At 48.5% G+C, this 14,388-nt stretch overlaps 1 protein-coding gene across 5 annotated transcripts in view; it reads left to right on the top strand.

Annotated features, from left to right (window-relative positions):
* ADCY5 (adenylate cyclase 5) overlaps nucleotides 1–14,388 on the top strand; it is a 147,938-nt gene that overhangs the window by 73,736 nt on the left and 59,814 nt on the right. For 3 of the 5 annotated variants that reach the window (XM_072725187.1, XM_025990189.2, XM_072725172.1), the window contains one exon: nucleotides 12,013–12,162. The exons of the other annotated variants lie outside the window; for them this stretch is intronic. In XM_072725187.1, coding sequence (XP_072581288.1) covers nucleotides 12,013–12,162 — 150 coding nt within the window. The remainder of the gene's footprint in view (nucleotides 1–12,012; nucleotides 12,163–14,388) is intronic. 5 annotated transcript variants of the gene reach the window in all.

Genomic DNA, 14,388 nt, shown 5'->3' with positions numbered 1-14,388 from the left:
ATTGATCATTAGTCTTTTTAAAGAGTAATACATATAATAGAAAGGTTGGAACGTCTTCAGTGGCCTAAAGAAAAGAGTCTGAAAAGATCCTTCCAATCCTGTTGCCGCCTAGAGACGGTCTACCGCTGTTAACACGTGTATATTTTTAGATTGGGATCATGTCAACTATGCAGTTCTGTATTCTCTTTCTCCCCCACTTGACATTAGATTTTGAAAAGTTCCCGTGATGTTAAATATTCTTCAAGTAAAACGTTGCAGAGGCCTTGACCTATTTCAGGGTGCTGAAGCACCATAATTTACCCAACTCTTCCCTAGTTCTTCAACATTTCTGTTCCTCTGAATCTTGTAATCACCCGAGCATGGAAAGCCCTGCCCGGGACAGTGAGTTTCTGTGTAGCAGAGATTTGTGGGTCAAAGAGTATAAACATATTATTTTTTAATCGACGTGCAGTTGCCACAGAACGTTACCTTAGTTTCAGATATACGACAGTGATTGGACGGCCCTACACTATGTGTGTGTGCTCACCATGCTGTAGCCACCATCTGTCACCATGTGATTGTAATACGGTTGACGGTCCTGCTCCTGCTGTACCTTTCATCCCTGTGACTTATTCATTCTGCCGCCGGAAGCCTGCACCTCCTTCCCCCGTTCACCCCTTTCACCCATCCCTCCCACCCCCCACTTCTGGCAACTATCAGTTTACTCTCTGTACTTAGGGGTCTGTTTCTGCTTTTATCGTTTGTTTGTTCACTTGGTTTTGGGGTTCTGCATGTAAGTGAAATCATATGGTATTTGTCTTTCTCGGAATGGCTTATGTAACTTAGCATGAGACCCTCTGGATCCATCCACGTTGTTGCAAATGGCAAGGATTCATTGTTTCTATGGCTGAGTAATATTCCATTGTAGGTATATATACCTCATCTTCTGTTTTTTTTTTTTACATTTTATTTATTTATTTATTTATTTATTTATTTGAGACACAGAGAGGCAGAGACACAGGCAGAGGGAGAAGCAGGCTCCCTGCGGGGAGCCCGATGTGGGACCCAATCCCAGGACCCCGGGACCACACCCTGAGCCAAAGACAGACGCTCAACCACTGAGCCACGCAGGTGTCCCTATACCTCACCTTCTTTATCCATTCAACTGTCAGTGGACACTCGGGTTGCTTTCATATCTTGGCTTTTGTAAATAGTGCTGTAAGAGACATAGGGGCAGGTATGTCTTTTCGAACTAGTGCTTTCATTTTCTTTGGCCAAATACTCAGGAGCGGAACTGCTGGATCATACAGCATTTCTATTTTTAATGTTTTGAGGAAGACTCCGTACTGTCTTCTTCAGTAGTGGCTGCACCAGTTTATATTCTCACCACCAGAGCATGAGGGGAGAGTATGAACATGTTTAAGGCTCTTTATCCATATTCCCAAATTGTTTTCCAGAAGGGTGGTACCATTCTCCTCCCCACTGATGGATGGAAGGTGTCTGTTCTGTTGCATTCTTGCTAATGTTATTACCATGAAAAAAAAAAACTTTGCTAGTTTTAATAGGCGAATACTATTTTCACTTGTATTTCTTTGTTTGCCAGGGAGGTTTCACATTTTTTGTGTGTGTGTCATGCATTCATCAGCCATTTGTAGTTTTACTTCTCTGAATAGCTTGCACGTCTACATTTCTGATTTTTCTGTTAAGTTCTATTTATTTCTTGTTAATTTAGAAAACACTTCATGTTAAAACTGTTGCAAACTGAGTGTGTATTTTTTGCAAACTGAGTGTGTGTGAAACTAACTTGGCGTTGAAGATCGCAATGCCTGTAGTGTTCATGTCCTCTCAGCTCTTCTGTGCATGTGCCTGCCTCTGTCAGCAAACGTGCAGTCCTGGGGCGGGGGGCAGGGGCCAGGTGGCCCAAGGCTGAGCTTTTCCAGACCCGCGCCCCCTCCTCCCCAGCACAGTGTTCTGCCCTGGGTGGTCGATCAGTGTTTGCTGAGTGACTTAAAGAGGGTATCCTGCTCAAGTGAGTACTATTCTGTGAAAGCTGTGGCTTCTCTTTTGAATAGGTATACAAGTTCTGGGGTCTTCCGAGGAATAAGTAACCAAAGATGACAAATATAAAGTGTACAGTGTGATCATCTCTAAAGGCACAGCTGTTCAAGTTACAGAATAAACTATCTCACTTGTTATTGTCACTATTTGCTTTAAAATGTAAGGAAATCCAGGGCAGCCTGGGTGGCTCAGTGGTTTAAACACCCAGGGCGTGATCCTGGAGTCCCTGGATCGAGTCCCACGTCCGGCTCCCTGCATGGAACCCGCTTCTCCCTCTGCCTGTGTCTCTGCCTCTCTCTCTCTCTCTCTCTGTCTATCATGAATAAATAAATAAAATCTTAAAAAAAAAAAAAAAAGGAAATCCAAACCACACTGAGGTACCACCCTACTCCCCCTAGGATGGCTGTGATCAAAAAGATGTACAAAAACAAGTGTTGGGGAGCATGTGAGGAATCAGAATCCCCATATACTTCTGGTTGGAGTAGAAAATGGTGCAGCCACTTTGGAAAACAGTTGGGCAGTTCCTCAAAATGTTTAGCGTCGATTTATCATGTGACCCAGCATCTGGTCCATTCAAGCTGCCATAACAAGATACTGTAAGGTGGGTGGCTTAGACAACAAACATTTATTTCTCACAGTTCTGGATGCTGGCAAGTCCAAAATTCAAGGCACCAACAGATTCAGTGTCTGGTGGGAACCTCCTTCTTGGCTTATACATGGCTACCTGCTCACTGTATCTTCCCATGGTGGAAGGGGCATTAGAGAGAGCTTTCTGAGATCTCTTTCTCTCTTTTTAAAGAGGAATTTATTTATTTATTTATTTATTTATTTATTTATTTATTATTTATTTATTTATTTATTTATTTATGAGAGCGAGCATGAGTGGCAAGGCAGAGGGAAAAAGGAGAAGCAGACTCCTCACTGAGCGGGGAGCCCGATCTGGGGCTCGATCCCAGGACCCTGGGATCGTAACCTAAGCCCACAACACTTAACCGACTGAGCCACCCAGGAGCCCCTGGATCTCTTTTATAAAGCGCATGAATCCCATTCACTAATCCCACCCTCATGACCTAATCAGCTCCCCCAAAGCCCCACCTCCTAACGCCGTCTGCTTGGAGTTAAGGATTTTAATATATGATTTTTGGGGGCGAGGGGACACAAATAGTCCAGAACGTCTGTTATTTCCACTTCTAGGTATATATACCCAAGAGAACTAAAAACATATGTCTGTGCAAGAGCTTGCCCATGAATGTTCATGGCAACATAACCCAAATTCCCATAATGGATGGATAAATAAACAAAATGTGGTATGTCCATTCTATGGAATATCATGTGGCCATAAAGGAATGTAGAACTGATGCATTCCACAGCAGAGATGAGTCTTGAAAGTATTATGCTAAGTGAAAATAGCAGACAAGAAGGCTACCTATTATATGCTTCTGTTTATATGAAGTGTCCAGCACAGGCGAATCCATCCAGACAGAAAATAAATTAGGGGCCGACGGGAGCTGGCGGTGGGGGTGCGGATGGGAAATAAGCAGTGATTAATGAGTGTGGGATTTCTTTTGGGGATGTTGAAATGCTCTGGAATTATATAGTGGTGAAGGTTGCAGAATCTTGACAATACACTAAAAACTACTGAATTACATTCTTTAGAAGGGTGAATTTTATGGTACAGAAATTCTATCTCGATGAAAAATAATTAAGGGAAGCCGGACTAGAGAAAGGCTTGGCCGCACCAAGGCACAGGGTGGGCTTTCTCATCCACAGTGGTGGTTCCTTGGAGAGAGTGAGTTTTGGAGGCTGTGGCCGGGAGCAGGTCCCTAATCAGCATTTTATGTGACCAGGATCTATGAGGAAGGCCTGGGGCACCTAGGACGGTAGTGAAAGTCGAGTGTTTCTTTATTAAATAGAGTAAAGCAAAAGGAGACCTAAATTAGGTTGGGATAAATAACAGCTTAGTCAGTAGAGTAGGATGAGCTCTGCTCTTGGAATGAGAATCTGTGATTTGGCTCTGCTGCGGCTGTGCCGGGGAGCTGCAGACAGGACTCCTGCCTCGAGCCTTGGTGTCCTCATTGGCGAAAGAGGGGTGATACCCAGCCGGCCTGCTATCTCGGCAGCAAGTGAAGAGGAGTCAGTGAGATCGTGCATGTGCAAAGTGTTTTAAAGCTGTAAATCGAGGCGCCCAGTCATTCCTAGATAGTTGCCTTTCTTCACGTTTTAGTCTGTTTTGCCTTTCCTAAGAATGTATTAAGCAGATGCTAATTATTGATTTGTTCATCTTTCATGCCCTGCTTGTAGTAACAGCGAAATTCTATTAAATAAACATTATACTTTTAGGATCGTATTATAGATTGCTGTTTTCCAGAGACAGTGAGTAGCCCTGTCACATGGTTGGAGTAGGAGATGAGAAGGGGAATGTGGCCTGTAATGAGGCTTGTAGAGTCTTAGTGCCAGTGCTGAGATGGAGGCTTTATCTTCCTGGTAATAGGGAGTCATGGCAGGCTTTGGAGCAGGAGGCGTCATGATGTGAAGGGATATGGGGATCTCTGACATAGAGCACTTCAGAGCAGGAGCGATTGACAAGCCCTGAGCACCTAGATCCTCGCTGGAATGGAGAAGAGGGGGTGGTGCCTTCTGGGCAGGACCCCATGGGAATGAGGAGAGCAGAGAGCCTGGGCGTGTTTGCCCAGAGCCATTGAAATAAACCAACTACCTCGATGGAAGAGGATCTCATCATGAAAGCCCCTAAAGCAGAGATAATGTGGCTTTGGTCCCCAAAAAAGTATACAGCAGGCTCCATTCTTTGGAAGGAACAAATTTTTAAGAGGCGTCACTGTGACTTTTTAAAAAGTTAAAAAATATGTAATATTTTTTAAAAAGCCATTTAACACCTCTTTGAGCTCGGTGAAGCATACAAGGAACGGAGCTGATGTGACTTCCAGGAGTATATAATTTAAGATTATCCTTCCTTGATTTATTGTATTTTGTATCATAATAGGATTCCACTGAGGTCCCCCGAGCTTCCCACCACCACCGTGTAGAACAAATGAAATCTGGGGCAGGCAGTAGAAACTCTTGTCAGGCTTGTCAGCTCCTTTTATCTGGGACTCATTTGGTTGCTGGTTTGGTGTGTTTGCAAATAGAAAAAAGACTAGCAGGGGAGGGGCTGTGCCTGTCTTTAGGGCTTGGGTCCCAGGAGAGGATCTTCCTTCCCTTCCTAAGTACCCAGAGCAGTGGGGAGCCGCTCCTCAGCCCACTGGGGCCCAGAGGTGCTAGACCCCTGTGGCTGGACGGGTGGCCTTGGAAAATCAGCTCCCAGCTTCGGCTGGCACTTAACAGAGGGGATTTCAGAGTTTGACATGAAGAGGAAGCACTGTGGTCTGTGTGTGCAGGATCTGCAGAGGCTGGAGGAGGATCTCGAGGGAGTGGGGTGGAGTGGGAGCTGGGTCACACCCAGTGTTCTAGGGCTTTGCGGGGCGGGGGGAGAGGGTTGTCATAGAATTGGGGGAGGGCAGGTTTGAAAAAGCTCCCTCGTAGGAATGCCGGGTAAAATGCGGTTGCCCAGTTAAATCTGAATTTCAGATAACAGCAAATGATTTTTTAGTATAAATATGTTCCCAATATTGCATGGGGTATACTTACACTAAAAAAAAAAAAAAAAAAAAAAAAAAAGGAAGCACTGCACACACTGGGGGCAACGTGACTTCACCCTCGGGGCCAAATCAAACCTGCGAGAGATTGGGTTTCCCAAAGTGCTGGGGTTTTAGAAATACCTCCGCCACTGCCGCCAGAGTGGCAGGTGTTCATGGGCATCTCCCCTGGGTTTCCACGCAGAGACTAGAATTCCAGACATTCCCTTCTAGCAGGAGTTCCGCCCCCTGTGGTCCTCAGACCACCTGGGCCCAAACCATCTGCTGGGCTTGTTTTAAAAGCAGATGCTGAGGTGAATCCCAGAGAATGAGGTTTGCTGTATTGTTAGGTCTGCTCCTTACGCTACCTGGTGTAGGTGTTCACACACACACACACACACACACACGCACGCTCGTGCACGTGTTCCATGTGGTTAGATCTGTCCCTGGACGTCGATGCAAGGAAAACCAGCAAACCCTTAATTAGGCCTTGTTTCCCTGCTATTGTGAATGATACCTGCTATTATTTACTAATTAAGTCATTTACATAAGGACAAGGTTTATACTTTTACTATGTCTGCAAGGGGCTCAATGACTGAGAATTGTTTTTAGTGGAGAAGAACGCCAGTCAGCATTTGGACCCTGGTGCTCAAAGTGTGAGATCATTTTTAAGCCACAAACTCCTTCCTAGAAGAAGGCTTTCAGCAGAATTCCACCCGATTTTACTGATGCCTCCTCTCCATTCATAACATTAGTGTCTGCACAGGAGCCTCAGCATCTGTGAGAACTGGGGCACAGATCTCTGCTTTTTGGGTGAGTGGTGTGTGTGTGTGTGTGTGTGTGTGTGTGTGTGTATACGTGTAACAAACACATTGGTCTCTTTCTTGTTCACTCTAAGGTGAAATTTGCGGAAACCACCCTTCCCAATGACCTCGTCGAAGACCCCTGTCTCACACCCCAGCCTCACACCCCAGCACCCTGTAACTAGCTGCTCTCCCCCTTTCGTGTTTAGTGAATGAGAGAGAGGGACACAGAGACACAGTAAGCTCAGCAAAGCCATTTGGACCCCTATTGGGTTACTGGGCATCATTTTACTTGGATTTGCACCGTCTGTTGCTATTGGCCTTTTGGCTGCAGGAGGAGTCCGATTACAGCAGGAGAGGCCTGGGGATTAAGACCGAGATGGTCCAGCAGCCAGTTGATAATTACCTTAGGGGTCATGTCTCAAAATAGGTTCTGGTCCCTTCCTGGCCTTCGAGAGAGGAAAGGCTGCTCTTTCTCTGTTTGGCTGGCTTTCATGCTCTCTCTTTTAGTCCTTCCCACATCTTACCCTCCCACCCTCCCTCCCTCCCTCCCTTCCTTCCTTCCTTCCTTCCTTCCTTCCTTCCTTCCTTCCTTCCCTCCCTCCCTCCCTCCTTCCTCCCATCTTCCTTTCCTCCCTTCCTCCCTTTCTTCCTGAGAATAAGCAGGGAGAAGGAGAGAGGGAGAAGCAGGCTCCCCGCTAAGCAGGGAGCCCAACATGGGGCTCGATCTCAGGACCCTGGGATGACGACCTGGCCAAAGGCAGATGCTTAACCGACTGAGCCACCCAGGTGCCCCCCATTCTTTTTTATAAAAGTATAACTTCAGGGATCCCTGGGTGGCGCAGCGGTTTGGCGCCTGCCTTTGGCCCAGGGTGTGATCCTGGAGACCCGGGATCGAGTCCCACATCGGGCTCCCTGCATGGAGCCTGCTTCTCCCTCTGCCTATATCTCCACCTCTCTCTCTCTCAATGTGTGACTATCATAAATAAATAAAAATTAAAAAAAAATAAAAGTATAACTTCAAGCAGTAGAATCCACCCTTCCTGGTGTATGGTTCTGTGGGTTTGACAGAGGTGTACAGATGTGTAGCCACAAACACAATCAACATATGGAACAGTTCTATCACCTGGAAACAGTTCCTCCCGCTGCCCCTTTCATCAACCTCTCTCCCTGGCCCCTGGCAACCACCGGTCTGGTTGCAGTCCTTCCAGTTTTTTTTGGCTTTTCCAGAATGTCATGTAAATATGCCATCATATGGCCCTTCGAGTGTGGCTTCTTTTGCTCAGCATCATGTGTCCAAGACTGGTCCATGTTGTGTGTTATCTCTAGATCGCTCCTTTTTTAGATGAGTCATACTCCATAAACGTTCCTGCACTGATTTTTTTGTGTGTGTGTGAACATAAATTATCATTTCATTTGAGCAAATACCTAGGCGTGAGGTTGCTGGTCATACGTGTGTAACTGAGGAATTGCCAAACTGCTTTCGTAAGTGGCTCTACCGTTTTTCATTTCTCATAGCAAGGCCTGAGAGTTCCTGTTGCTACGCCTTCCTAGTACCTGTGTTGGCACCTGTTTTTTCTTTTTCTTTTTGTCATTTTAGCCATTCTAATAGTGTTGAATGGTATCTTGTTGTTTTTCAAAATTTGTATTTCCCTAATGGCTAATGATTTTGAGCATCTTTCTCAGTGCTTGTCATCTTTATATCTTCTTTGATGAATTATCTATTCAGATCTTTTGCTCTTTTAAAAAGTGGGCTGTCTTCTTATTGTGGACTTTTGTTCTTTATGAATTCTGGGTACAAGTCTTTGTATCAGATATGTGATTTGCAAGTAATTTCTCCCATTTTGTGCTTATCTTTTCATTATCTTAACAGTGTCTTTTGAAGAGATACGCTCTTATTTTTGATGATGTCTAATTTATCAATTTATCATTTCTTTTATGGATCAGGTTTTGCTGTTATATTTGAGAAATCTCTGCCTAATCCAAAGTCCTGTGTTTTCCTTTGGAAGTTTAGCAATTTCAGGTTTTGCATTTGGGCCCATGAACCACTTTGAGTAAATTTTTTATGTATTTTGGGAGGTCTGAGTTAGTCCTACATATAGACAATTGTTTGGCACCATTTGTTGAAAAGATGGTCCTTTCTTTAGTGCCTTTATATATTTATAAAAAAATAAAAGTATGATCTATGATTTGCAGATATTTTTCCCCGATTAGTGGGTTGTCTTTTTAGTTTCTTGGTTCCTTTGAAAGAACAGAAGTTTTTGATTTTGATGCAGTATAATTCGTTTATTTTTCATTTGTGCTTTTGGTGTCAAACTAAGAAATCATTGCCTAATCCCACGTCATGAAGTTTTACTTTTATGTTTTCTTCTGAGTTTTATGACTATAGCTTTTAACAAAACTTGCTTACATATTGAAATACAGTTGCTTTTTATATATCGACCCGGTATCCTGTGATCTTATATCCTTGTATTTCTAAACTTGCTTATTAATTCTGGTAGCTACTTTGTAGAGTTTTTGGGGGGATTTTCTACATGTCTTCTGCAAATATAGACAGTTGTATTTTTTTCTTTTCCAATCCGTATGCCTTTTATTTCTTGTCTTATTGCATAGTCTAGAACCTCAATGCCAAGTAAGAGTAATGAAAGGGGTCGACCTTGCCCTGTTCCTGGTCTTAGCAGGAAACATTCAGCCTTTCACTATTAAGTATGACGTTAGCTATAGGTTTTTGTATATGCTATTGATCTCTTCCATTCCTAATTTGTTGAGATTTCTTTTTAAATCTTGCCTTGATGTAGAATTTTTTCATATTCCTCTTCAGTAACTATTGAAATAAACATATGGTTTTTCTATTTAGTCTGTTGATATGGTGAATTACCTTGATTTTTCAAAGTTGAACCAGGCTTCTGTTCCTGAGATTAACCCCACTTGGCCGTGTTGCATTCTCATGATACATTATCCTGTCTGAGGGTACCTCCTCATTTCTCTTTCCCAATTTTTCCTGTTTTTAGTCATCTGGCCCCTTCTTCTCCTTTTAAAAGATGTTCCCTAACTAGAACATTCTCCAGCATTCCCTGAAGAGTGCTCCTTCAGCTTTCACCTCCTCACCTCATTCTCCTTACCTCTCTCTCAGTGGTCCCCAGTGGCTTTCTGAGGTCTTGTCATCCAGGTCTCCCTTCAGAGTCACTCTCATGATGAATACTCTAGGCCATAGTCTCTTGCTCCCTGAACCTTATTGCCCTGGTCTTATGGCTCTTCCTTCTGAGTCAGCTCTGCATTCTGGCCCCCAGCCTCATGCAGAAGTCTTTGGACTTCTGTGGTAGCCTCCTGACCTATCTCTGACTCCCTCTGCTGCTCTTGGCCTTGATGAGCCTTTGTGAAGCTGGCCTTTGCTCTTCTTTCCTTCAGTAGTCCTTCATGTTCCTGTTGTATAAGAATTGTGCCAGGCGTCTTCAGCCTGACATTCAGATGCCCTGCAGTCTGGCTCTTATCTGCCTTTCCAGCTCCGTCTTCTCTCTGTGGACTTCCCCTCAGGATCATAGAGCCTGAGTTATTTATTCAAGGACCCCTGAGTACCTCACAAACCTGAGCATCACAGATACTCTTTCCAGGGATACCCTTTCCCGTGCCTGCCGGACTTGCCAACTATGCCCCAATCCCAGGCCCAATGTGCCTGGCTTGCCCAGAAGTTCTCCTCTTGCCTCCTCATGATTCCTTGTCCTCTTGCTTGGTGCAAGACCATTTCTGCTTCCTAGTGCCAGTTCTCTGTCAGGCTTGACCCCTCATCTCTTCACCTGGATTGTAAGCTTCATAGAACAGGGGGTTTTCTTTCCTTGTGTTGAGTAGGTTGTGTTTTTCTCTGCCATGTTTTTATGTAAAATGACAGTTCTGAGGTGGATGGGATTCAGGTGAGGTTGGGGGAGTTAATGAGTCATCATCAGAGTTGGTGGAGCTAGTAACCTGAGTTTGCCCCTTCCCCGAAGGCACATCCAGGAAGCATCTGGAAGATATCCAGGAAGTGCTCGAGGCGAGCTCACAGTGTCCTGCAGCCAGGAAACCAGAATTTATTGTGCAGCCAAGGAGAGAGCAGGACTTTGAGAGATTGGAAAGAGAAAGTCTCTTCTTGTTCACGGCTCAGGATAGTCACGGTAGAGCGGTATAGGATGTCTTCAGGGAACCACAGCCCCACATCCAGCATGGAGCCCACATGGCCTCCAGACCTGGACTGGCTGAGGACCCTGAGTGGAGGTCAGGATGCCTCAGAGCTGGGGCTGGGGGTTAGGGGGGAAGCCTTCAGGTCGAACAAAGACCTGAGGGAAGGACAGGACTTCTAGGTTCCAGAGACAGAGAGGCCCCTGGAAGAAGAGGGTGAGGCTGTCTGCTAGGTCACACCAAGCAGCTCAAGTCCAGAGGGCTTCCGGAGCTACAGGAGAAGGTGCCAAGGCCAATTGGGGTTCCCTTCCGTCATTGCGACTAAGAATCAAGCTGAGGGAGGGATGGAGTCCTAGAAGCCTGAACATCTTTGTGTGGCTTCTGTCCTGCATGGCCCGAGGCAAGGGCAGGACCAGCATCTGTTTACCCAGATATCCCAGTAGCTAGCTGGACTTGCCAAGAAAACGTTTGTCTCAGATCCTGAGCAAATTTAGGATCTGAAGTGTGCTACGTGATCTTGCTTTTGTGGGGTGTGTGTGTAGTGTTGTGTTCTCTTTTCCCTTAGCTTTTCAGTAAATGCTCCTTTCCAAAGAATTCCAACCTTGTCTCCGCGACCTGAGGGGCAGTAGTAGTTTTCCACACACGCACCTCCATCGGCACGGGGAAGGGCAGGAGTGTGGGGCAGAGGGCGATGGTGGATGCTCGCCAGCTGGAATGGTGCAGTTGTCAGGGGGCGTCTGGGCTGGTGCAGAGAAGGAATGGAAACTCAGGAAGAGGAGGCAGGACCTGCTGTTGACCCTGACCCCGGCTGGCCCCGGGACCTAGCCTTCTCCCAGACCTCAGAGGGTTTGGCACACTGCTGGGTATCTCCTGGGTAGCCAGCAGGCACTTGCTTCAGCTCAGTGATCCCTGGGGAATAATAAGCATTAACGATAATCATCTCAGACTTCTCTGCAAAAGGGCAGTCCTTTGTCCTGTGCTGGACTCTATCATGCTTTCAAAAAATGAAATCCCGTGACCCTTATGGAACCTTCCTTGCAACCTCCCCCCCGCCCCCTCCCCACCAGCGCATACACAGCTCCATCACAGCATCACCTGTATGCCTAACCTTTTCGTCTCTGCTGTGCGCATGCACAGTATGATTATTCAGAGACTGGGTTCCTAGGGGCCACAACCTGTCACAGGCCAGCCAAGCTCTGGGCTTCGAGGAAGTCAGAGAGCCTGACCTATCCTGCTTAGCCGCTCCCTGTGGTCAGCCATGGGTGAGTGTCCTTGCTCGCAGGTGGGTGTGTGTGCTAACGTGGGGCCTGGGGGGGGCAGGGTTGGGGCTCCAGCGACTGGTGCCCACTGCGGGCCTCAGCTCCGTGTCTTCATCTCTCCCTCTGCAGCTCGTCTCCAATGTCCTCATTTTCTCCTGCACCAACATCGTGGGTGTCTGTACCCACTACCCGGCTGAGGTCTCCCAGAGACAGGCTTTCCAAGAGACCCGGGAGTGCATCCAGGCACGGCTCCACTCGCAACGGGAGAACCAGCAACAGGTGGGTGAGGCCCTCCTGTCCTTGCGTGGCCCAAGGCCTGCCTCTGCCTAGCTGCCTGCCATCCCACCAACTGCGCTGCATGTAGCCGCCCAGCCCCACCCCACATCCAGGCAGGGACTAAGCCAGAAGGGAATGTTTTCCCTGGAGGGAGCCTAGCATTTCTGGCTCTGTGGGAATGCTCTAGGAGACTTGGGAGGAAGAGCTCTACCCTACTGCTTGCCCATTGCCCCGTCATGTTTCCCTGCTGCCGACAGGCCAAGCAGCCCAGACCCTGGGCACGGGAAGGGGCCCTGCACCCTCCCCAGTGCCGATGAGTTAGAGCGGTGAGAGCTGCAGCCCCTGGGACACCCTCCTTAAGCTCTTTATCTGTGCCGAGTTCTGAGGTTTGGTTGGTTCAGAGGAAGGATGGTGGTCCTGTCTCACCCTAAACGCCGCTCTCAGAGAAGTTTTGGGCAGGGAAGTAGGCCGTGCATGGGGGCCACAGACTGGGAGGGCTCCTCGCGGTGAGCGCTGGGGCGGGGGGAGCTGCCCCCTGTGCTCTCTTGGGTGATGGCCGGGCAAGGACCGAGGACTAGCGCCTGCCTGGCTGCCCCGCATCCTGGTGGGGCGCAGGACCCTTGTGCCCTTGCCTGAGTGTGAACCAGATGCGTTCTGGGGACTCTGCGACACAACGAGCTGAAAAACTCACGGACTAGAGCCCCAGAGACGGGGCTGTGTGACCCCAGGGGAGAGTGTGGACGGGCCAGCAGGGTGACAGGGCCCCCCTGGACGTGGCTCTCAGTGATGAAGTTACTCCGAAGCGGGTTCTCCTCTCTTCTTATGTCCGTGTCTACACAACAGACACGAGTGGAGTCCTGCTGCCTTTGAGCTCAGGGCGAGGGAGACAAAGCCCCCCCATGGCCTCCTCGCGTGCCCAGAGAGCACGCTGTGGGCCCCAGGCGCACAGCAGTGTGACCACAGTGTGAGAGGGTCTGACTCCATCTGGACGCACCCCGAGCAGTTACGTGACGGGGGCCGGCCCGAGCCAGGGGGCGAAGCTCTGCAGCGTCTCCTCAGCGCAGCCCCCCCTCCGGCCAGCGGCCTGTCCCTGCTTTCCGTCCAGCCCTGCTGCTGTGGCCGGTGTGCCTTGCCAGGTCCCCAGCTCATGCTGTCCAGCCTGAGGCCTGGCTGGCCCCAGGCATTCTTTTGGCCCCGTCAGAACTCCTGGTCCGGCTCTTGAACAGCCCCATGGTCAGCGGTGTCCCTGGGTTCTCCTACTGTGTTTTTCTGTCCAACTTGCTGCCCTTCTGCTCCCTACCCTAAGCCCCTCCATGCCTCAGAGGCCCCCCGGCTAGTCCCAGCTCCAGGCCCTGGCATCTGTCGCCTGACATCGGGATACCTTCCTTCTCTTTTTGTGTCAGGGAGTGTCCCTTCTCACTTCTGGGCCTTGTTCCTTCTCCAGTAAAATGCGTATTTTACAGCTCATCATGGTTTCCTTGTACTGGCCCTGGACAGGCTGGACATTCCAGCAAATCCACAGGGATTTGGGGAAGAAAATCCATTTGCTTTAGCATGTTCTGAGCCAAGATACCAGGGAGGGGAGGCGTGCTGCCTGGGGACAGGCACTCCTCACCCCGCCAGAGCCCAGTGGCTCTCGGGCCTCCCCCACCCTCTGCAGAGAGTGCTGCTCTTGGGTCCCTGGGGGGGCCCTTAGGGGGCACTCCGAGGTGCCGCCTGGTGGCAGGACTCAGCGCTGTTCCCCAGCCACCCACCCCTCCTGACCCGCAGCCCCAGAAGTGGTTATAAATGTAGGAAGGTCTCTCATGGACATAAACAGTAGATGGCATGTGGTCCCCCAGCTGTGCTGTATTTCCACAGGATTGCCCCTTACTCTGTGTTACTGTTACCAGGAACTGAGAGTTTGGGAGATAGGAGGTGGCCCTCAAGGGCCACTTCCACTGATGCTCAGGGAGACCAAGCTAACCCACAGAGAGTACCCTGCACGGATTACCAGTGTTCTCCAGGCCCGAGGCTGAGGGCTGTGGAGCTGAGCGTAACACAGCTCCGTCCTCAGGGGCACCTCACTGCATGCACTACAGGGAGGCCCGGTTAGCAGGCCCCCCAAAACCCTGAGTGATCGGGGGCTCCAGAGGCAGCCCTGCGTGGTGAGGGGATGCTCTGCAGCACCAGGACCCTCCTGCTGGGAAGGGGGGAAGCCTGAGGCAGGATTAGCGGCTGGATGTGAGG

The sequence above is a fragment of the Vulpes vulpes genome, chromosome 1, assembly GCF_048418805.1.
Source record: "Vulpes vulpes isolate BD-2025 chromosome 1, VulVul3, whole genome shotgun sequence".
In the NCBI taxonomy this organism is placed as follows: domain Eukaryota; kingdom Metazoa; phylum Chordata; class Mammalia; order Carnivora; family Canidae; genus Vulpes; species Vulpes vulpes.
The sequence above is the reverse complement of the archived record's forward strand: the minus strand, read 5'-3'. Positions and strand labels throughout refer to the sequence as shown.